Below are 25,279 nucleotides of genomic sequence, written 5' to 3'. Positions count from 1 at the left end.
TAGATCAATCCCCATAACCTCTTGGTAGGTCAACCAAAATCTAGACATGAATCTAGGATCCCAATCTAGCACTACTTTCACAATTCATTTTTAGACTAGATATCACATTCTCTCCCCCTAAAAAGGTTTCATCCTCGAAACCTAAAAGATATAAACATCAAAATAAGTTAACAAAATTCCCAATATTCTTGCAATACATCTTAGGAATTATTCCTACAATGTCTAAATTGGATTTTCTTATTTAATTCCATCAAACTTCTGCTGCACACTCTCATTTTTCTCAATACCTCTCATCTTCATATTTATAGAGATCAGATGAACAGAATATCTCTCACAAATCCAACATTCTAAATATTAGCTTATAATGCTACATAGAGATCAACCTATAGAAAGGATGCCAAAAACACTAACATTACCATTTCTTCTTTTGTCATACATTTTTTCACAACTTACTTATCCACTATTGCAAAAAGTAATCATTATCTCGATATATGGGTTCCTGCCTATTGTAATTGGTAATGAAAATCTCTTATTTCCTTCAAATCCCATATCTATCTAATTTCAAATTTCAAAAAAAAAAATCAATAATACCTCAAATAGCATCACACCTATTTTCAAATCCTATAACCTGAGTTGTTATATCACTAAATGCCATGGAAATCTTATTTCATTTGATCATCATTTTTTTTTATCTCAATTCAATTTCCAAAACAATATTCATATTACGGTAGAACATACCAAAACACACAAAATTTTATACAAAAATTATCGCCAAATTCTCATATTTGAATATAATAACTTCATCATAACTTTGGTAAAGTATTTATCTATGCATAGAATTTCGAACTCATACAAGTTTAGAAACCTGAAAGTGTTTGAAACACATAAGTTAGTTAATTGTACTTCTTATACCATTAGAACTTAGAGTACGAAGAGAATTTATTAAAAATTATTGTTAGATTCTTTCTACATGATATGATTTTTTTTTTATGTAGAACACGTTTATCTATAGCTCGTTTTGAGATTGGATGAGTATCATAAAGACATTTTGTACAGGGTTCTGGGATACAATTATTTATGGTGATTATTCACCTTTATTGTTAATTTATGTATCTTTGTGTATACATATTTATAGAAATTATACTTATTTGATAAAGATACTTATTCAAAAATCTTGATTAACATTTGTTCGTGAAATAATTTTTTTTTAAGACAAGAACTATGTAAGATTATGTATTCTAAGAAATTTCTAACATATTTATTGACCAAGCACAGTGTAATAATGCCAATAAACTAATTCAATAATTATCTGGGGCATGAGATCTAATCGTTGTAAATCTCAAAAAGAGACAAGTCTATTCACTCTTGGCCATATCTCCCACCGAATGAGTACTATTGCTAGACTTATCAATTTGTATGGGATAAGGCCATACACCTGTTAGTTGTCACCAGTAGTGGTAATAATTCAATTAGAGTAAAATGGTACCAGCATTAGTAGTACTTCTATCCAGGTAAGAGCACTATTTATAGAGCTCTATTACAAAAAGAAAAGGTTCGCAACATTTCATTCTTCATCCTTTGAAATGGTTTCATCCGTGAAGCCTAATCCCACGTCAAGATAAGTCTATATAACATCCCATATCGTTGTTACCCATCGTGCAATTAATTCTACACAACTTAAACTGGGTCTCTTTATTCACTCCATCACACTTGCTACGTACTTTTAATTCCTTGACACTTTCAATTTCCTATAGACAGTACTTCAAATATATATAATATTTCCTACACGTCCAACATCTTAAACTTAGATTGTACTACCAAAATCATATTCAACAAAAGGACATCATAAACACCAATAATACCATTTCAACTTAAATAACACATACAAATTTTCAAGCCTATTTATTCAGTCACAATTGATCATTTTCTAGTGTGTATTTCCTCTAAAGAATAAATCGTACCCTACGCTCTGTTATCACTAAATATTATGGAGCTCTCTTATTTCACAATCCTCTATCCAACCTCATTCAAATTTCTAAAATCACTAATATTACAAACATCATTCAACATACATCTAGATCGTATAATCTAAACTTTGATAACATTAAATATCACGAGAATCTCTTATTTCCTTTAATCCACTTTTTTTTCATCTCATTTCAATTCTTAAAGTTTCTAATACCTCAAACACCATTTACATACTTCCGGATCATATAACCTAAGCTCTGATACCACTAAAAATGTCATAGGAATCTCTTATTTCCTTTTATCTGTTTTTATTTTCAAAATCATTAATATCTAAACATCATTTCTCATACTCCCAGACCATATAACCTAGGCTCTGATACCACTAAAAATGTCACGCCCCGAGGCCGCACGCGCTAGTCATGTGACATTTGCCATATCATCAAGTCTCGTTCAAGAATACAAGGCAACATCGAACTAGACTAAATTCAAAAAGTACTAAATAGTATAACTAAAGAAAGTGCGGTACAAATTTCCAGTGAAGGATAGTCTACGAATATTCAATAAGTTCGTACATTTATTCTCTAGTAGAAATAGCGGAAACAAAAGTAAATAAAACTAACAACTAGAAGTAGCTAGCATGCTAACTTCTGTTAACTTAAAAACTAATAAAAGTCCTCCTCAGGGTCTTCTACGTAAATCAACTCATACTTTTCAGAATCTGCAAAGATGGTAAAAAGTGGGTTGAGCGAAAAGTCGTTTAGTAGGTAATATCTACCCCTATGTTGAACCATGCACTCATAACTTTATAGATACGTACATATATAAATCAAATTATTTTCACATTATTCACATCAATAATCATGAAAATAATGTTATGGGTAAAACAATTAGTAGTAACGAGTGACAAAGCAATTTCAAAGCATCTTATTGGTAATCGCAGATGAAAGTCATAAAGTCATAGATAATTTCATATCAATTCATAAGTCTCTTCATATCAGCTCACAATAAGCACATGTAATGACCGACTATTGAGTACTCAGACTAGAGATTAAACCCATTAGGTGGGCGACCAATAGGTTTCATGACTACCGATTGGTCTCATTACATATATGGGTCAATCGACCGGACTCTATACCAAACTACCATGATCTTGTCAATCGGCCGGACTCTATACCAGGATACCATGACCATTAGACACGACTATAACCCCTACCGTCTATTCCATGACTGTTTTGAGCTTTTCTTGACATAAATTCATTTCACACGTCATATGCATAGTTCTTGATTTCATAAAAGGTACAGCTTATTTGGTATATAATAACATATCAAGAAGTTTCAAATAAGTCACATGGTCCATTTTTATATAGTCAAAATAGAACTTCCTTAAACAGTCAAGTAAATCATTCAATCAAAACAATTCAAATTAACACGTAAAAATATAATCGATGACAAAAATTTTACTTTAAACTTTTGAAATTTCAGAAGGATAAGTACCATCTACCTTTATCTGGCTGCTCGAGTAAAACTACCTTAGATCTTTTAAACTTGTATCGTACATATCAAATGCATAGGTATTCTAATTAGTTGATATTTCTTATAAATGCATAAATATACTAACTCTGAGTAAATTTAAAATTCATGTCTAAACCATTATATGAACCCTAGTAGAGTTTTTTTCCTATATTGAGAAGTTTCTATTTTTGAAAAGTTTCTTAATTTGGAAGGTTTTCCTTTTTTGTAAAGTTTCCTAATTTAGAAATAATTATTTGTAATCACATTTATTATCTTGACCATTGTACGTATTTAACTATACATATATATTTATTATTATTTTATTATTCATTGTTATTGTTGTTGTCCTTGTCATCACTATTTTATTTTATTATCATTTATATATATATTTGTTAATTAGTTACTATTATCTTTTGCTTTACTTCCTTTTTTTTTGCGCATGTGTAGGTGTTATTATTATTTATATGTATATATATTGGCTTATTATTATAATTATTTCCTTAGTTTATTTCACTTGTATTTATATTTTCATTTTAATCTTTAATTTACTTCATCTATATCTATATTGTCATTATTATTGTTATTATTTTAAGCATTTAAAAGAAATCTAAAACCTATCTTATATTGTATAACTTAATCTAATAGTGATAGATTAAAATGTCTTAGATTTCTATTTAAATACCTTAGGCCTAATTAAATAAGCCCGATTGGCGAAATCTTTTAAAATATTCACTTAATTTAGGTTGGGTCTGGAAATTTAGTTTCTATGTTAGTCCAAAAATGTGGGTTGATTATACCTAAAATTTAATTATTGGACATTCACTTAACCCATATTATATATATATATATATTTTTTCAGAATCTATTACTATTAATATGATTTTTTTTTTGGTTTCGGCCAACCTTTCTAATGGAGCCTCTGTCGCCAGCACTTGCTGGCAGATTTTTTTTTTTTTCTTTTGGTTGGCCGAAAGGTTTCGACCAACCTTTCTAATGGAGCCTTAAGTGCTAGCGGCTCTTTCTTTTTTTTTTTCGGTTGGCCTTTTCCTACTTGGTCCATGTCGCTAGCCACTTGCTGGCGACTTTCCTTTTTTTTTTTTTTTTGCATTGCTGAAGCTTTCAGCAATGGCGTGCCGCTGCTCTCCCCCTCCCCTTCTTTTTTTTTATAACTTTTCAACATATTTGGGTAAACCTTATCCATCCCATAATTAAATTTAATACCCTAATCCTACTAATCTAGATATGAATCCTTCTAAATCTCTCATACAAGCATATATATATATATAACATAATACATAGCCGTAAAATCTTTAGAATAATTAATGCGACTAATGGAACTTAAAAGAGAAGTTTTCACGTGAATTTGGGACTTACAGGTCTAGGTGCCTAGTTGCCTGGTTGATTGATAGCGACGCCTTCTTCTCATTCTCTAATCTCTGACGGCTCTTGCTCTAAGAGGAGGTAGAGAATGAAAGGTAGGAATGATGTTTTTTTTTCTTTGTTGTTTTGAGAAGTGTGCTAAACCCTAATAACCACCCACTAGTACATGGGTTAGATAAGAGTTTTAACTGTTATGAACTTTTACCCTATCTTATCTCATTTCTATCCTCCAATTAACCCTTTAATCTATCCTACACTTACTTTTACTCTTACTCATAGTAAATTATCATTCAGTTAATTGGGCAAGAATAAAAAAAAATGAGCCAAAACCGTGGGTTTTACACTTAAATAGCAGAATTTTTCTTAAATGGGTAAAATACCAAAAAACTCCTTATGGTTTACTAAATGTTTAATTTAACTCCCTCTGATTTGAAAACCTACACTATAACTCCTTGTGGTTTGAACTAATTTGAAAATTGGACGGAAAGTGTCCAATCTAACTGCTATATGTGAAATGTCAATATTGCCCCTGTATAAATGAACTCCCTATAGTTTGTCGAATGTTCAATTTAACTCCCTCTAGTTTGAAAAATTACACTATAACTACCTATGATTTCGACTAAATTGAAAATTGAATAGAAAGCATCGTACATATAGTGGGGCAATATTGACATTTCACACACAACCGTTAGATTGGATGGTTTCTATACAATTTTCAATTTAGTGAACACCATAGAGCGTTATAGCGTAGGTTTCCAAACTAGAGGGAGTTAAATTGAACATTTATCAAACCACAGGAAGTTTTTTGGCATTTTACCCTTCTTAAATCCGTGTACTAACTGGCTACACATGTGTGTGAAGTGCATTTGAATTGACAGAAAATCTATCAACTGCTCAAAGAGAAAGCCACTTCACGCACATACGTAGCCAGTTGGTAGACGGATTAATGAAAGAGAAAGGCACAACCAATGAGAACGAGACACAAAGTAACTGGTATGCATAACACTGAAAAGTTGTATTACTTCTTCCATCCCATTAAAAGTGTAATACCTTCTATTTTGAAACATTCCAAAATGTTTGTCAAATTAAAGTCACTTTTGATTTTTTTTCAATGTTGTCCTCATCTTTATCGATATTTTATACTAAATTCAAATTTAAAACTTGAATTTTTAAAGGTAATTTTGGAAACGAATCCTCTAACAACAGTATCAATCCACTATTATTAAAAAGTTGAAATCCTAAAATGCAACAAACATTTCTAAGAGAGTATAATTCAAAGAATTATATGTCAAACGTAGGCACAACATGTTTTGTCCATGTGAAACGTGACACATAACGTCCAAGCTGAAATGAAAACGTGTTAGTAGCGTAGAGCACTAATAGGCAGTGTTTTGATACCTAAGTTGAATCAGCCGGTTCAACCGGTTAGATCGCGAACCAATCACGGCTCCAGTCCTAGCACCTTCCACTTACATCATTTTCACACTTTTTTAGGGACATTTGAGGGGATGTTGCAGCAACATTTTGGGAGCTCCAAGACCGCTTTTTCTTGATTCTCTGGCAACAAGAAACAACTAGAAATATAGGAGTAAAGACTTAGTTTTCTTGAACATATTTCTCTAGTTTTTTTAGTTAGCTTAGTCTTTCATTTTTCTTGGAGAATTCTTGGAGAACTCTTGATGTGCTCAATATTTTGAAGACAATGAAGATAATGGAAATTGAAAACTCTTGTTTCTTCAATTGAATGAGTAATTTTTTCACTCCTTCTTTCTTTATTGTTGGATTTATGTTTGGTTGCTGATAAGTTACATTTTTGTTATTAAATTTGTGATTATTTCCCCCTTGATTTTAGCCAAATATTGTATTAATGGATAAATTCTACTCATATTTGGTAATTTGTGCTAATTGTAGGAATATGATGAGAAAAGGAGTAAAAAATGGTTTAATGAAAATTTTTAGCCAGTTCTTTGTGGGCCCGTTCAAATCCTACTATCAAGTCTCGGAGGCTCGAGATTTTACTACGAGCGGTAGTATCCCAGTTCGAATGGAAGTTCTTCGAAGCATGTTTCCTTATCTGAGATAATTGGTCTTTCTTTTTGTATTAAGAAACAAATAGGTTATATTTTGTCAATTTAGGGAATCTCCTTTTCTTTGAAGAAAATTAGGAAGTATTAGTAGTTTAGGAGAGTAAGAGACGTGAGAACAAGGAAGTCTTCTTGTTTGCGTTGGCTTTAAAAAGTCATGGTTGTTTTTAGCGAAAGGGGTGATTAGTCTTGGCAGTCAGCACCAAGGAAGAACGAAGAGTTTTTCTCTTCGTCTTTTCTTTTCTATTGCTCCTTCTGTTGTCGAACCTCAGGCAACTTTCGTCAACGAAATTGCCTGAGTTATTTTCAATGGAAAGCAACTAATCCCTTTTTCTAGTCAAGGGTCAATTTGAAGATACGGTTTCAAATATCTATGAGATTGAATTATTTTTATTTATTTCTTTTATTCATTAGTATTCGTACGTCTTCTGTTTCAACTTCTTATGATTATTTTGTTATTTGAATGTCAAGGACCCGATATTTGAATTAATCTAATAATCTACTGCCATATTAATCAATTAAATTCGTAATTGTTTGATTGATTAATACTAATGGCAACTAGCGTGATTGGTTTCATGTTAGGAAAACGTATAATCTAACTTCAATGAACCTTCGTAGCGTATTTGTTAGTTAGGATTGAGTTTTTCTAATTTTTAATGCAATTGAAAAATTAAACCTATGGTCATATCTAGAGTTGTTTCTTGGTTAGGAAAATAATTAATGGTCGTGCCTTGACTATTGATAAACTAAGGAAAAGTTGGCTATCAAAACTTATTGATGGTTATAACCAATTTATTAATGAGTGATTAAATCATTCTTGCATCAATGATCAATTGTATGAATCGTATCTGAAAAGTTGTACCTTTGATTAGAGTCATATTTATTGTTGATTTAATTCCTATTTATTTCATTAATTGTTTCTTTAATTGGTTAGTGAGTTATTTCTAAATTGTCTAAAAATTCCCCTTACTTTAGGCTCTAAAAAGAGACAAATTTTTCTCAATCCCTGTGAATTCGACCCTACTCATCACTATATACAAAAATTTGTATTTTATTTGAATAGGTATTTTTTATTGCACAATCTCGACACCTCTCAGTTGCATTAAAGCCTTAAGCTTTTCTATTCTATCTACTATTTTTTTATTCAAAAGGCAATTTTATTAAGTAGAAAGCATGCACTTGTTTTTCAGATATGTATGCAAAATGTGGAAGGTTGGACCTAGCACGTCTAGCTTTCTTCAGAATTTCCAAAAAAGACACTGTTTCTTGGAACTCGATGATTACTAGCTATTGCTAGCAATTGATCTTTTCTATCAGATGGGTTTAGAAGGAGCAAAATATGACTCTGTTAGGATATCTGCAGCTCTTTGCACATGTGCAGACTTACAGGCACTGCATTATGGCAAAGAAATACATGGATTCATGATTCGAGGATCATTTAGCTCAGATCTTTATGCTGAGAGCGCATTGATAGACATGTATGCTAAATGCAGACACTTAGAATTAGCATGTACTGCTTTTGACTTGATGAAGTGCAAGAACGAAGTTTCTTGGAATAGCATAATTGCTACTTATGGGAACCATGGACACCTTGAGAATGCTTTGGCTCAACTGAATGAAATGAGGGAAAATGGATTCCAGCCTGACCATGTCACTTTCCTCGCCATAATAACTGCTTGTGGCCATACTGGCCAAGTTGAAGAGGGCAAGCAACTTTTTGAGTGCATGACCTAAGAATTTGGAATTACAGCTCGAATAGAACACTATGCATGCTTAATAGATTTGTTTGGCCGAGCTGGTCGTCTTGAAGAAGTACATCAAGTGATTAGGAGCATGCCATTTACTACAGATGCTGGCATATGGGGCATGCTACTCGGAGCCTGCCATGTCCATGGCAACGTTGAACTAGCTGAATTGGCTTCAAATCATCTTTTTGACTTGGACTCGCAAAATTCTGGATATTATATGCTCCTATCAGATGTGAAAGCTGACACTGAAAAGTGGGAAGGGGTTAACAAAGTAAGAAATATGATGAAGGAAAGAGGAGTGCAGAAAGCTCCTGGTTACAACGCAATCTCGCAACTCAGGAATACGTGGTTTAACAATTCTTCATTCGGGCAGAAGAGACATTTGGATGGGAGGTTGAAACCAAACTATTGTAAAATTTCTGGAAAAGGCAGCAAGGAGTACAGCAGCTGCCACATGAAGATGGAAATTTTGTATGGTAGTCGTTTATCCCAAATCAGCAGATGTGAGACCATTGAGGCACCTTGTGAGCGCAGCTGCTGTAGTGCTGAAGATATGCTAAAGAGTCCATTGGATGAGGGACACCATGCTAGACGATCATCACCATTTGAGATGGAGATTTGGGGAGGTCCGAATGTCATGTATCTCACTAGGGGATAAGGCACTCTCGACAGCTTGTAAGTTCCAAGACCCATTTTCCAAACAATTGCTGACTTGCACTCCCGGGCAAGGGACATATGCCTTCCCTATAGCAAGAAAGCCCATACCCAACAAGTTTTCAAACCAAAAGGATGAACGACCTGTGCATATCAACCATCACGAGTGATCCTCCGCAAAATCTCGAGCTCGTAGCAATCATCGCCATGTCTTCGATCCTTTGCTGGACGTTGGTACCTGGATTAAATGTGACTATTGCCCGTATTTCACAGACATGAAACGGGTCCATAACGTAGAGGTAGTTCGTAGCCACCACCAAAGCTTGCAACTAAATGCCTGCAGCACAGCGTCTAGTGCCATGAACCCTAAGCCATCCTTCTCGACTGGTTTACATAGTTCTTCCATTCCCTCTAATGTCTCCTCTCCTTCCCCTCGACCTAGCCATAGAAGAAGGTAGCAAAAATGCATTCCATTTTTCGTAAAGTCCTTGTTGGGGGCTCCAAAACAGCCATGATATGTTGGGGAATTGACATCAGGACGTGCTTGATAAGCAATGCGCGACCCCCAGCTGATAATGCCTTGGTTTTCCAGCCAACTAGCTTCATTCTCATTTTTTCAATTATATGCTGAAAATTCACTCGACTTGGTCTGCCTTTTGCTAGCGTGCAGCCTAGCTATTGAAAAGGTAACTGGCGAACTTTAACATCTAGCCATTGGGATATCTGTCATGATCTAGCCGTCGAGCATCGTAAGAAGATACTCCCTCCCTTTTTTTATAACTGACGTTTAAGAAATTTGCTCTAGTGTACTTTTATCTATCATTTTATTATCCCCATACAGCATTAATTACTTTTTCACAATTTTACCCTTTTATCTCTCTGGTATTAATACACTCCCATGCATTGCTTTTGGCCTAGTAAAACAGCACCATTTAGTACTATAGTGAGAGAAAACATGGGTGAATTGGACAATTAATGAGGATACAAAAGGAAAGTAGTGTACAGATTTAAGCATTGAAAAACTTTTCTTAATTAGTGTGCAAAACCTTAAACGTCAGTTATAAAAAAAGGGAGAGAGTAATAAAGAAGCACTTGTCTTTATTGATTTGCTGCCCCAAGCCCAGTTGATAAGTGTCAAGAAACTCTAGTAGTGATTTGATGTCTGTTTAGTGCCCCTTCATAAAGAGCAAGACATCGTCGGCAAAGCTCAAATGTGCAATTGGGATACGTTCCCTCAGGAGGCCGAATGGAGAGAGTTTACCCGTCGAGAGTAGGGCATTCAAGCCTCGGTTGAATGCTTCAACAACTAGTAGGAATAAGTATGGGGAGAGTGGATCTCCTTGTTTGATTCCCCACTCACCTTGGAAGAAGCCGAAGGGCTTGCCATTGATAAGTACTGAAAACCATGCTCCTTGAAGATTGTTCATGACCAAGGAAATAAACCAGCCACTAAATCCAAATTTACATAGCAACTTGGATAGAAATTGCCAGGATACGAAGTCAAAGGCCTTCATCATATCCACCTTGGGAATCATGTTGTGGCCTCGAGTTTTTGTGTCTATCGATTTCAACAATTCTTGGGCCAGAAGGATATTGTCTGATATTTCCCTCCCGTCGACAAAAGCAGATTGCTCCAATGATAGTAGAGTAGGCATCAATGGTTTCATTCGCATACAAAGAATCTTCGTGAATACCTTTTTTAGGAAGGTGCAAAGACTTATTGGTCTAAACTCGGCAAATGTCTGCGGCTGTTCTTTTTTTGGTAGCAGTATGATTAAGGTGCTGGCAATACTTTTTGGTGTTGGAACCCCACAAAAAAACCCTCGACTGCTTGCAACAGGTCTTGAGCTATTATGTCCCAACAAGTCGTGTAAAAGAACCCCGTAAAACCATCCACCCATGCTGCACTTTGGCCATCCAATGCAAAAACAGCCTTTTTGACTTCCTCTAATGTAACTTCGCTCGTTAAATCCTCGTTTTGTTGGTGTGTAACCGGCCTTGGAATCGAAGCCAACAATTCTTCAATTGCTGGCTCACAATTAGGAGTGTTTTGGCAGGACAACAAGTTTCTGTAGAAAGTTGCTGCACTCTGACCTATAGCCTCCTCGTCTTCTAACATGTTGTCATCTGCCTCCCTTACTTGACGAATTGAGAGGCATGCTCGCTTGGATATTAGAGTGGAATGGAAAATTTTTGTGTTGGAATCTCCCTCCTTTAGCTACCGTATTCATGTTTTTTGTTTCCAGAACATTTCCTCATCAGCGTCTTAAGTAGCCTTGCTTGTGTGCGGCTCTATTGGGTCCTCGCCTCTTCTGTCCCTTCCTCCTCCAGCAAGATCTCGCACGCTCTAACTTCTTCTGCTGCTGCTGCTACATCCTTGAAAACATCTCCAAACATGTCTTTGTTCCACTGCTGAAGGTCATGTTTGAGGCGCTTGAGCTTGAAGAAGAAATCGAACATGCCATAGCCTTGAACAGCTTGCTCCCAACTCTGGTGAACCGTGTCAAAGAATGTTGGGTGCTGGACCCACATATGCTAGAATTTGAATAACTGTGGAGCAGGGGCGCTGTGTTGCTTAACTTTCATCAAAAGGGGCAAATGATCCGATCCTGTTCTATTCAAAAGTTGTAGCGAGTTATCTTGAAAACACTATAGCCATTCTAAGTTTACTAGTAGTCCATACCATTCTAAGTTTACTACCATCTGATTTACAGTGAACTTGGTCAACACAAAGTTTATTCTATCAAGGTTACAAAGAATAAAATTGCATCCATTTTTCAGCTAAGGTAGGAACCCTGAATAAGCTAGCTAGCTATCTAGTTTGTTTCAGATAACAAGCAATGAGCATCTGATCATCAAAGAGACACAGAAATGATAACCTCAACAATCAAGTCGTTTATTGCCATCTCAAGTAAGTCTATGGTATTCAGGTCGTCGAATTCATCTCCTTTACAAATGCAAGTAAGGAGCATTCGACCACGAGAAAGTAACTTTTCCGAACGAATCCTTAGAAATGTGGGCGAGCGGACGACTTGCTTTGGAAGAGTAAATGCTCCCTTTGTTCGCACTGATCCCCAATTCAATCACCAAACCGTTGGGAACCTGCAGTCTAAAGCTAGTAACTTATATAGTTGGATCATTTTGTTAGTGTTGCATATGGGAATATAAATCATGAGCCACGAATTAAATTGTTAATCTCATTTCTTAACTACAATAGTTTATCTCATTTAATTGTTAATCATGCTTCATTTAAATGCATTTAATTAGTAAATTTTAGGAATTTTATGTTTATTCATATTTCTTTATAATAATAAAGTGAATTTACTAGATGTTTGTATTTTCTTTTAAATTGTTAATTAAATTGGTACCTTGACTATTTTGTTGGTTCTGGAGTATAAATAAGGCAAATTCTACCTCATTTAACCACTACTTCAAGGGAGATACTTTTTATTATTATTTTAAGTTCTTTTATGTGCTCCTATGTGTTTTTTATATGTGTGATTGCGTGTTTTAACTGTCTTTTCTTTTATTTTATCTTATTCATTTTTAGCTTTCATTTATTTTATTTATTTAAATTTTGATGATTATTTGGAAGGTATTTAAAAACCAAATTGTAATAGATAGGTGTCCAAAAAATGTATTCAGTTAGGCCATGTAATTAGTTAGATAGATTTTATTTTCACCGAAATTGTAATTAGTTAGATAAATGTAATAGATAGGTTTATTATTTTCAAAATTCCCCTTCTACATTGTAATTAGGGTCCCCAATATAATAGTTAGTTTTTATTTGCTTCCATGCTTGTGCGCTTATGTATTTTATTCGTTTTTTCTAGGATTTTGTATCTAAATATTATGCATATGTGCTATGTGCTCTACATACTTTATATGTTTTATGGGTTTTAATTATGTTTTATATGTTTTATTTATTTATAATAAATGCATGACGTCGCCGCACTAGTCCAATACTAGTTGTGACATTTCTCCCCGATTTCTCACTAGTCCAATGCTAGTGAGAACTTGTAAAAATGGGTTAGTCCAATACTAGACCTTTTAGATAATTTTCGCGCTAAATTCATACATTGTGTGACACTTATTGCATCTCATGTATTTTTTTCCTATTTTTAGGTTATTTTCAATTGGATGACATTTCCCCTACTATCATTCCTTTACCCTCTATATATTTGGACCATATCATTTAGAATTGCATTTCATTCTAGGAAATGAGAAATAGACTAGTCCACTTGGTTGACAAGGTTAAGAGAGTCACCCTTCGAATATGAGAAATGGGTGAGTATGACTTTTTAAATTTAGCACGCTATTACCCCTCTATAAGAAGAAAAATTGAATCACGAATTTTAGTCTCTCATACCCATTATATTGCATTCCCCTTTTCTAGGTCATGTACATTTATCTATGTTATAATTTCCTTTTTGAGTCTCATCTTTTGCACTTTTCATGATCTCTTCAAATAATCATTTCTGGACATCACAATTAATGTGATTAGTACCAATTAAATTTTGAAGAGACATTTTGACCCTCCCAATATCCTTTAGATCTAGATTTGCATCCATATATAAACATCCAAAATGTGATAAGTTTTATATATTAAATTAGAAAAAATTTCGACTAAATCTCGCAACTACTCTTAGTTAGGTTGAAAGAGAGGCTTAAATTGAATATTTGCCTTCCCTTTCTTCAAACATGATTCCCGAATTCTTTTATTTTATTTTCAAAGATTTGGAGTCCTCTAAAAGGGTTTTATTTATTTTTATTTAAAATATATTTTTGGTGAGTTGATACACCTAAACTCAATACTAAGTGCGCGACTCTACTCTTTTCTAAAAAATCCTTTTTAGACTATTATTTTGGACTCAAACCGTCGCATATTTTAAGTTCCATTTTAACCTTTTTTTTATTTATTTTTTAAAATCAAAAACTCTTTTTTTTAACACTATTTTTTCTTTTATTTTCAAGAATAAGGTGCGACAAACCCTAAACTAAACGACATTCCATGACCTCAAAAAGTAATCCACAGTGGATTTAAGGATGGGACGTTGAGATTCACATGCTTATTATGCTTGTTGGCTGGCATCAGTTGCGTCTATAGTTGGAGCACCCATTATTGTGTTTGTCTTTGTCCCCGATCAAACTAGGCCCCAGCTTAGCATCTTCCGCAGGGCGTCACCTGCTGATGTACCCTTCTGTCTGCAGTCTGGCTCTTACCATTATTTATGACACTGACTTTCCCATACCATTTGCATTTTCTGTGGTGAGAATTTTTCTACGAGAATTATCTCATTGTTTTTACTTTTCCTTTTTTTTTTCTCTCTTTGTTTTTTTGGAGAATAATAATGTATTGGCATGCTTTTTTAAAATCTGAACCATGAAAATATTCACAAGTCATTCATTTATCGTGTTCTGCTTCTTTTTTATATGTTGGAACTTAGAGATGGAATAACTGAGAATTGAGCTTGCGAGATACTAACAAAAGTTTGAATGTCTTTCAAGATAAAGTGACACTTCCTTCAAAAAGATAAAGTGACACTTAGCGAATGAATAAATGACAATTGAGTATGCCATTTACTAAGGAAAAGCCTAATGTATTTGAAGACAAAGTGACCACTTTATGAAAGTTATTCACGAATGATAAAATCAGAAGTTGAGATACGGGGATAGGTTACGACTACGGTAGAAAGTTCACTTTTCTTCCCATAGCAGGCAGAAGCAATGCAAGGAGGCCAACTGTGCTTTGTGGGACGCACGAAGAAGGATATCCGGACAACACTGAGAAAGCCGGTTGTGCGTGAATGAAAAAATATAATACATTTTAAAATCACAATAAAAGTTCTCTTAAAAATTTATTTATCATCTAATGCCCAATACTTATATTTGTTAAATTAAAACAGTTAATTAAATATTTTATTATAACATAAACAACTATATGTCATTGAGTTGATTGAATAATATTTTCTTTTCTTTTTTTGGCATTTCAACTAGTTGTCAATTAAATTTCAATTGAAATAAAGATTTTATAATTATTTAAATTATTCAATAAAATTATCAATTTAAGATGAACATAAATATATGGGGATAAGATCATAAGGCTAGAAAAGTTGAGATATGGGGACAAGACTACTAGTATTTGAGGTACCCTTGCGTATTTGTAGAAGCCCGGTGGGTAAAATATATATATATATATATGTATGTATATGTGTGTGTTTGTTTAATGCTTATTTCTATATATGTGTATATATAATGCTTATTTATGTCCACTTGTTAAGTTTTTATATGTTGTTCTTTTTAGTTTATGTCAGCATAATGGTTATTATTTTTAGTTAAATTTATTAACCAAACAAAATGTACCACATTTCAACATGTTGCACACGTTGAAAAAAAGACTTCCAACAACATCTTGAATTTCAATTTTTTAATATGGTAAAATTATTTTGGTACTTAAATTTTCAAGTCCATATCATCTCAACTCCACCGACGTTGGATTCCTCAACTTAAAGCTTAAAAACTGAATGCTTTTCTTTCAATTTCTATGTCTCATGGTTTTCTCGTGGTTTCAATGAAAAATAAATAAATAACAAAGCTATATATGTTTCTAAATTGATATCACAAGAGAGAAGAAAAAAAAGGTACTGAAAGGGTGAATTTATCAATTTATTAATTTGATTTTGATTTTTTACTATTGACCATTCATCTTAACAGAAGAGCTAATGGTGACACTTTACCCAAATCATGAGAGCTTATATATAGTTTTTTGAAGTATGGAGAGTTATGTGATAAATCACCAAATTACAAGGGGGTAAAAGGTAATTTACACAAAAAATCATCATTCCGAGACTTCCCATACAGTCATACACGTGATATCGGACAACTATTTAGTGCAGCTGTATTTTGTGCAGTTGTATCTGGTTGTTGTGCGTGTTCAAATATACATATGAAAATATTGTACTAAATATATGTCAAATATCTTATTCTTATACACCACTTTTATTACGAATACAAAACAATAATATAATATTATTATACACTAAATAATATAAAAAGTACAATACCCGAAAGACCCCCAACGGCACTAAATCCTTTCCCCAACACAAAAACCAACTAAAAACAAACTTTTACATGTCTGGCTTCTCTGGCTTTTTGGCGAGAGAAATGATAAGATTATTATAGTAGGCTTTGCCCAAGGGGAGAACCTTTGCTGCATGCTTCGCAAACCTGTGGAATATGTCAGGTATAATAGCTTCTCCAAAATGACTTGCGAGGATGGGTTCGTAAACTGCTCTAACGGAAGATGCAACATACTCTGCTTTAATATGTTCATCGCTGTATACTTGGACATGGGATCTTACTGGGTAATTATCATCAATAGAGAAGCCAGCATCATAAAGGACCTTAAAAGTCTCCAGGTATAAAATTTCAAAAGAACCTTCCTCCTCAACTATGCACTTTACTTCTTCTGCTGAAGGTATATAGACTGGAAGATTGAAACTATCCAATTTTTCTTCCTCCAGATGTCCCTGCAGATATGCCAATCATCAATTCAATTCAAATTATTCGAAGCACGAGACTTGGAAATTAACCAATTTGCTCAAACCTCAACTCTAGGAAAAAAAAGGGTACAGTTTTTTTCCTTAATTTCAATATGAAAATATTATTACTACTTGTGCTTTTAGTTCATATTATTATTTTTTCCAATACCTTTTTAACCAAAAAGGGGGGAAAAAAGATAGCCGACAAATTAAATCCCCCTATATTTCTAACTTGAAAGAATTATCTTAACTGTATTGGAGTTGTGTGACCTAACTTCGAATTAAAGGTTACTACCATCTGATTTACACGGTGAACTTGGTCTACACAAAGTTTATTGTATCAAGGTTACAAAAAATAAAATTGCATCCATTTTGCAGCTAAGGTAGGAACCCTAATAAGCTAGCTAGCTATCTAGTTTATTTCAGATAACAAGCAATGAGCATCTGATCATCAAAGAGACAGAGAAATGATAACCTCAACAACCAAGTCGTTTATTGCCATCTCAAGTAAGTCTATGGCATTCAGGGCGTCGAATTCAACTCCTTTACAAATGCAAGTAAGGAGCATTCGGCCATGTGAAAACAACTCTTCCGAATGAATCCTTAGAAATGTGGTAAAATCTTTCGTAAATTGATCCAAATATGCCTTCTGGACGGGCAGACGACTTGCTTTGGAAGAGTAAATGCTCCCTTTGTTCGTACTGATCCCCAATTCAGTCACCAAACCGCTAGGAACCTGCACGTCCAGAGCTGGTAACTTATATAGTTGGATCATTTTGTTAGTGTTGCATGTGGGAATATAAATCATGAGCCACGACTTGAATAAAATATGTTATTAGTTTCTTCAGAAATCTCTTTCTTGGATTCCTGTGGATATCTTGAGAATTATTAAAGAAATTTCCATGCATAGTTACTAATGTGTTGAATGAAAATCATGAACTATTTTTGCTACAAGAAAAAGTAAAAAGATAAAAGGGATTAACTCAAAGACCTGAGATAACCAATGAAGACAGTAACAAGAGTGTAAAAAATGCATGGACTCCTCGGGGAAGAGTCTGCTGTAGAAAGAGCCAGGCATTGCCCCTATTAGGCACGATCCTATTTTGCGCCCATTTTCTTTCTCAAGTTTGCGGTAGAAGCTTGGCAGCAACTTGAAAACCGAATTGAAATCATTTTGGAAAAGATCATTCAGAAAAATCTGAATGGTGGGACGTTCTAATTCATTCTTCTTTTCCTGGCCAACTTTGTCAATACTTTGGACAATGTCCCGAACTGTTAAAAGTGTGTTTGGTCCAGAAGCGCATCCCAAATCCGCAACTTTAATGCACTTGTTGATGTTGGGCAAGCTGGCCCGCAACAATTCTCGTATGCATTGTTCAAGGACAGGTTTCACCTTGTTAAGAACCAGATGCTACACATACCACTCCAAAATACAAATGTTAAGGGGGGAAAAAAGACATACTAAGTTAGAGATCGACGTATCATAGCATGATTTACTACTACTCTGTGTGTGTGTGTGTGTTAAAGAGAGATAGAGAGACAGACAGACATTGTAGGCTGAATTCTTGGCGTAGCTTGTATCGCCTTCGCCTCCATTCATCCGCAGGACTTCTTGGAGCTCCATTCATATGCAGGACTTGTACATAAATCGAATTGGGACTGCCAAAGAAGGTGTCCGTTAATGATTAATTGTGCAAAATTTGGGCTTAAATAGCGAAAATTTTATAGATGCGTATGCTAACTAGCTGTCTACGTCCGTAGAAAAGTCTGTCAATTGGTCAGAAAGAAAGCGCACAGCCAATGGGAACCAGACACGAATGATAAAATCAGAAATTGAGATATGGGGATAAAACATCTTATCTTATATAGAAAAAGTCAAGACTTCTACTCCCACATTGAGCCACATGCCTGCATTTGGGAAGGGAATCCACCGTAGCATATTGATAAGTGTATATTTGGAGCATTTTAAACGTGTTTTATTAATTAGTTTTGGTATATTTTAATTAATTTTATAGCCAATTAATTAAGTTTCTAGTGAAAATATACATTTTGTGGTTTAAGTATCAAAAATTACATTTCTATGGATTTTAATGGTAAAAATTTCATGTTTTTGTATGTTCAATGATTCAATCATCAATTGGAATAACTTGAGAAGATATTTGGATAATTGTTGATGATTTGAAATGATTTAAAGAAAACATGAACTGCCAAATGTTCAAAAGAGGAAATGCAATCAAGAATAAAAGAAAGGGAGTTTTCCAACTTTGATACCTTGTAGTATTTCGCCTATATCTTGAGTTACAAGCATTGAATAGAGGTGATTCTTAAACTATTTTGAAACTAAAAGATAGCTCTATATTTGATATGAAGATCGAAATCCACTTTAGTCGTTTTCCTTGTCAAAATGTCGAAATACAGAAGTACATTTTTATTGTCAAAAACTAAAACAGAGTTCTGACTAGTCGAGGGTATTTTGGTCATTTCTTGATCCACAGATCTCCAAATTGGATGATTCTTGAAGGCATTGGAAAGTTAATTCAAAAGGCTATAACTTTCATACTTTTTACAAGAGATAGTTCAGCCTCTATCACCAAGAAAATATCAATTGACATTGGACCAAAAATAGAGCAAAGAGAAGACTTGATCAGAAATGAGCAAACCTGAAAAAGAGAAAAACGTGGGTACAATATGCGACCTTAGTTCACGTTATAGTACAAATTGGTATAATCAATGTATTTATAGTGATTCTCAATGTTATCATGATTACCTACCCGAGTGTGTCCAATATGAATCTAAACTATCTTGAAAATTAGCCATAGAAAAGTTAGCTAATGCAACCTCCGATCTTTTTGATAGGGTTGAGCAAAGATTAGATGAATTAACTTCTCATTTTGGTAGAATACAAGATCAATTACATGTTTTGTGTGAAGTTATTTTTTCTAATTATGTGCAAAATTATCCTAGCATGAATGATGGGAATGTTGTATGTGGAAATGGATTGCATTTTGATGAAAATGATGCATCTAATATATGTTTCAATGAGAAATTGTCCATTTCACAAGATCATATCCTTGGAACTAACTTTGAACCTCAAGAGATGAGCATCAAGGACTCATTTTTCATCCATCTTGAGAAATGTGTTAAAAGCATAGGTTCTAAATATATCGTCACCCAAGAAAGGCAAGTGGATGTTCATTTGGTGAGCACTCAAGTGACGCACATTCAAGGTTTTATCTATCTATAACTTGAGATATGTAAGCCTCTTCCACATCTCATATCATTAGAACATGTGGCTTTGATATCAAGCCACCATTTATTGATCCACCATGTCTTCTAATGATGAATTATTCATTGACAAAATCTCAAAAAATGAAATTATATAGTCAAACCAATGACTATAAACAAAAGCGCTAGTTGGGAGGTAACCCAATATTTTGATAATTTATGTTAATTTAGTGTGATTTTATATTTAAATTATGCATTTAAATTGTTTTGTTGTTTTTCTTTTATAGGTTTGGGAAATAGAAGCAAAAGTGATCAAATGAGATGAAAAAGGTGAAATTTGATTGAGGAACTCCACCTCTTGATTTGAATATTTAATGTTTTTGATTCGTTAAAGAGAGGTAAAATGTATATTTTGATCATTTTACATGTGTGTGCATTGTTTCGCTAGGGTTTCTCTCTAGAGACCTTCGCTAGGGTTTCCCAATGAAGATCTTCAAATGGTCCCCGGCCTTTCATGTAGACAAAGAACCCTCCGTTGTCCCGGTTTGGTTCCAGCTACACAAGTTGCCGTTGCACTACTTCCACAAAGAAGCGATCTTCCAGATTGTGTCGGTTTTAGGTGTTCCTTTATTCGTTGATGCTGCAACATTGGCTACCTCCAGGCCAAGTCTTGCGAGAGTTTGTGTTGAAATAGACTTGTTCCAAGCCAGGCCATCACGGGGGTGGGTTGGCAATGGAAAGTATGAGGGTTTCTGGCAGAGCTTTATCCCTGAAAACACTCCCAAATATTGTTCTCACTGTTATCGGCAGGGGCATGACATTGAGGGTTGTTATGTCCTGAAACCAGAGCTTCGCCCTCCTAGGGCGGAGAAGCCCTACCAACGGGTAAAAGATAGGAGTCAGACATCGGAGCCATAGGGGATGCAGCGTGTGGAGAGCCGGCAGCCTCTGGTTGGGGCTCGGGCGGGGATGTCTTCAACAACTGCTGAGCTGGGGGCGACAGCAGAGGGGGACGTTTCCGGTGGGGAGCAACCTGCTGGCGGGCTAGGAGAGGAGGAAACGCTCGTACATGGTGCAGGCTGGGAGCATAGCGTTGCCTGCAGCGAGCAGCGAGAAGGAGCAGTGGAGCGGTGGTGGACTGATGGCAGACGAAGGGGAAGAGGGGCAGCAGTTACGCTCGCTGCCCGTAGCGGCAGTGGTTATGGAGGGCACAGGCGATGCCGACGGGCTGAATGCGAGGGACTTGCAGCAGCGGCAGCAGCTTGGTCCTGGGGCTGACATGGAGCTGATTGTTGACCTGCGTGATATTCAAAAGCGGTTGGAAGTCTCTCTCCTCGCGGTACTTCGAAATTCAAAACCCAGAGGGGTAGTGCGTCACTCTCCGACACACTTCATCTGGATTCGATTGCCGAAACAACTGTTGCATTGTTGCATTCGCCTCAAGGAGAAGGACCCCTGGGCACGGCTCAGTCGAAACAACGGGGCATCCGTGCTCGATTCCTGTCCGATCGTACTTTGTGCTCAAGTAAGTCATCTTCATCTAATTCCTTTGCCAGTCTCTCTAATGATTAAAATGCTGTTTTGAAATATAAAGGGACTTACTCACGCCCCCAACTTGAGAAGATTAAAAAAATTGGTCAAGTTACACTCTTTACAATTGGTAGCGATTTGTGAGTTGAAAGTGGCCTTACGAAACATTGATAATGTGCTACTGAAATTGGGAATGAATCTTAGTATCTTGAACCAATGGGATACCATTTGGATTTTTTATAAATCGATTCTCTCTTGCTCTGTTGTTGGAGAATCCTGTCAGCATGTCTCGCTCAATGTTCACTGCCCTATGTTCCCGTCTACCGTTTGTCTCTCCTTAGTTCATGCCAAGTGCACTGTGCAAGAGCGTGAGACGCTATGGGCAGAATTGTTATTGGATAGTGTTGACCTTGGTTCATAACTTTTGATGATTACAAAACAAATGCATGTTGCTAACATCTCCTCAAAGGCTTTTTCAGAAATGAAACAAATCAGGTTCAAAGATTAAGCACATTTGAAAAAGACAGAGTATGCTGAACCTGTCGGACGCTCAAGAAGATAGTACCGGACGTCCGATAATCATTGCACAACTTCGGACGAATGCTTCGGACGTCCAATAGGATCCTTCGAAGTCGACGAATCTATCGGACGCTGAATATGTCTCTACTGGACGTCCGATAGAAACAAGATAATTTCTCAAATCTCTTTGTTTGCTGTCGGACGCACAAAAGGCTTGCATCGGACGTCCGAAAGAATTGAAGAAAATCTCTTCAACTCACTGCCTACTGTCGGACGCATAAAACAGGGCTATCGGACGCATAAAACAGGGCTATCGGACGTCCGACACTCCAACGGCTAGTTGACTCTTCAGCTACTTTATATCCGTTGGAAACATTAATGAGACACTTTCTTGATCCTATATAAATAGTGGTTGGTCAGATATTTCAAACAACTTTGGCACACTGAAGATACAAAAGATCTAGAGTGATTTTAGTGAGAAAATACTCTTCAAAGAAGATTTGTAGTCTTAGTGGTGTGAGGTTCATTGTAAGCTTTTCATTTGTGAGTGAATACTTCATGAGTGTAGCTCTGTGAGGGTTGTCTTGAGGGATAGTAAAACGTCCTGGCTTGACCGAGTGGAGTTCGGGGCAAGGAGGAGGTGAACCTTCCTTTGTACACAAGAGTGATTGTAATTCATCAACTTGAAGTAGCTTGTTTAAATTAACCTACAAGTTCAAGAGGAGCTGCGTAGTTAATTGGTTTGCTATTCTTTCCTTTTTATTTACTTATTGTTACGTTTGTGTTCTTTAAATTGATTATCTCTTCTACTTTCAAACAGTCTTGCTTTCTTGTTAATTGTCTCATTGGTTATCTTCGAGCCTTACAATTGGTATCAGAGCTTGGTCTCCTTGAGATTAAGCTCAATCGGCTTTGGAGTAAAGATGACAACCAATAATGCTATATTTTTTGAAGGACATTCTGTCATTAGACCACCTATGTTTAATGGGTCAAATTATGTGAGTTGGAAAGAAAGAATGATTATTTTTTTACAATCTATTGATATTGAATTATGGTTTATTATTAGTGAAGATCCATATGATGTTTCTCTTATAGATGAAAATACTCATAGATCTAAACCAAAAATAAGAAATGAACTGACTGCTATGGATAGAGCTCATCTCACCTTAAATGCAAAAGCCATGAATGTGTTACATTGTGCTTTAGACTCAAATGAATCTATTAGAGTCAAAGGCTGCAAGTCAGCCAAGGAAATTTGGGATAAACTGAGAGAAATTCATGAAGGTAGTGAGAATGTTAGAGAACAAAAGAAGTCCATTCTGGTTACCAAATATGAATCGTTCAAGATGGAATCTCATGAAAACATTGATGAGATGTACTGTAGATTCAATGACCTCACTAAGGACTTAGAGGTGCTGGAAAAAGAATATTCTCTAGGTGAGAAAAATAGAAAAATCCTGAATGCCTTGTCCAATGATTGGGAAAATAAAGTGACTGCTATTGAGGAGGCTAAAGATTTGAATACTATGCCTATTGAATCTCTTGTTAATTCTCTAATCTCTTATGAGCTGAAACTTAAATCCAAAGTGCAAGAGGAGGAGGATGCGAAAGTAAGAAGGAGCATTGCTTTAAAGGCATCTCAAGATGAAGATGATTCTGCCTCCCTAGATGAAGAAAATGTGGAAGTTGATGACAGTGATCTTGCTCTCATCACAAGAAGTTTCAAGAGGATTCTCAACAAAAAGAGATTTAGAAGAGGAGGATCTAGCAATTCAGATTCTAATCAATTCAACAATGCAAAAAATAAAGGAAGATATGAGGCCAACAAAAAGCAAGATGACAAGTGTTTTGAATGCGGCCAACCTGGACATTATGCAAGTGAGTGTCCAGTAAAGAAGAGAAAAGGTGAAAGAAAACCCAGATTCAATAACTTCCAGTTCACATAGAATGAATGCAACTCCGTCGGTGAAATTGAAGAGGAAGAAGAATCTGCTCAATTGGCTTTCATGGCCATTGGAGATGATGAGGTAACAACTTGTAACTCTCAATTTGAAAGTGATGATGAAACTGATGATGATCTTGAATCTTTCATTTTAAAATTGCATGATAGTTTGAAAGAATCTTATACTAGAAACAAGGAGTTAAAACAGAAAATTAGTTTTTTGTTTCGAGATAATGCAAATCTTTTTCAACAAAATAAAAAGTTGAATGCTGAAAATGATTTCTTCAAAAAGAGTGAGACTGCTTTACACTTTGAGCTTGATAGAAAAATAAAGCTTTGTGAATTGTTCAAAAAGGAACAAGGTGATTTGAAAAGAAGAATGGATGGTTTAAATGAGTTGCTCCAATATAAAAAATAAGACTGTTTTCAAAGTAATAAATCAAAATCTCATTTTGGCACTCATCAGATAAGACTGAATCAATATGCAAATGAGTTTGCTATCCATAGGAAAAGGCAAGTCAGATTTTTTAAACCCGTTCATGTGAATAACTCTTTGGTTATGTGTAATTTTTGTTGTCAAAAAGGTCACATGAAAAGTGATTGTTATGTGAGAAAAAATATGAGAAGAGGCATGAAATGCATGTGGATAGTTAAACATGATGCTAACTCTAACAAGTAGGGGATATTGGTAAAATTGATGAGATTCTTGTTCATAATGCTTTTCTGTAATTCTTTTTTGAAGTTTCTGATGCTTAGAACTGTTTTTTTTTTCTTGATATTTTTTAATATTACTGAATTTATATGATGTCAAAAAGAAAGAAAAAAGAATAATTCTGATCTCATGATGATTTGCTATGATTGCTGTCATTTCTCTGTTTTTTATTTGAATTATTGGATTCTCTGTTATTATTGCTGATTTTTGGTAGCTGATTTTTACTCTCATCTTATGATGACAAAAAGGGAGAGAAATGGATGCTATGTGTAAGGGGGAGTTATTCTGAATTCATAAGTTTAGATGCCTTGTATGAGGGGGAGAAATGGATGCTATGTGTAAGGGGGAGTTATTCTGAATTCATAAGTTTAGATGCATTGTGTGAGGGGGAGTTTATGCTCATATGCTCAATATTTTTTTTCTTCCATCCATTGTTTTGTCATCATCAAAAAGGGGAAGAATGT

The 25,279-nt window shown here is 35.1% G+C and overlaps 2 protein-coding genes and 1 pseudogene across 2 annotated transcripts; 2 read left to right on the top strand and 1 right to left on the bottom strand.

Annotated features, from left to right (window-relative positions):
* The window catches only part of LOC113709840 (pentatricopeptide repeat-containing protein At4g21300-like), a 58,565-nt pseudogene extending 49,215 nt beyond the window's left edge, over positions 1-9,350 (top strand).
* Positions 9,351-16,317: 6,967 nt separating this feature from the next.
* LOC113710464 (7-methylxanthosine synthase 1-like) lies at positions 16,318-18,558 on the bottom strand. Its single transcript, NM_001426667.1, has 4 exons — positions 18,437-18,558; positions 17,879-18,298; positions 17,363-17,623; positions 16,318-16,875 (listed from the first exon to the last, which is right to left on the bottom strand). The coding sequence occupies exons 1-4, from the start codon at positions 18,509-18,511 to the stop codon at positions 16,474-16,476; spliced, it is 1,158 nt and encodes a 385-aa protein (NP_001413596.1). The 5' UTR covers positions 18,512-18,558; the 3' UTR covers positions 16,318-16,473.
* A 2,037-nt stretch (positions 18,559-20,595) lies between these two features.
* Positions 20,596-21,030, top strand: LOC140014685 (uncharacterized). The gene has a single exon (XM_072065775.1). It carries the CDS (start codon positions 20,596-20,598, stop codon positions 21,028-21,030), a length of 435 nt encoding a protein of 144 aa, XP_071921876.1.
* The last annotated feature ends 4,249 nt before the right edge of the window (positions 21,031-25,279 follow it).

This window comes from Coffea arabica, chromosome 9e (assembly GCF_036785885.1).
Source record: "Coffea arabica cultivar ET-39 chromosome 9e, Coffea Arabica ET-39 HiFi, whole genome shotgun sequence".
Taxonomy (NCBI): Eukaryota; Viridiplantae; Streptophyta; class Magnoliopsida; order Gentianales; family Rubiaceae; genus Coffea; species Coffea arabica.
This window is presented reverse-complemented; position numbering and strand designations above follow the sequence as displayed.

Excerpts from the sequence above, each read along its gene's own strand:
- LOC113710464 (NM_001426667.1), bottom strand. The coding sequence starts at position 18,511 with ATGGAGCTCCAAGAAGTCCTGCGGATGAATGGAGGCGAAGGCGATACA. Across the intron at positions 18,299-18,436 it reads CCAAGAATTCAGCCTACAAT|CATCTGGTTCTTAACAAGGT; the intron begins GTCTGTCTGTCT and ends TGGTATGTGTAG. Across the intron at positions 16,876-17,362 it reads TAAACGACTTGGTTGTTGAG|GGACATCTGGAGGAAGAAAA; the intron begins GTTATCATTTCT and ends GCATATCTGCAG.
- LOC140014685 (XM_072065775.1), top strand. The coding sequence starts at position 20,596 with ATGAAGATCTTCAAATGGTCCCCGGCCTTTCATGTAGACAAAGAACCC.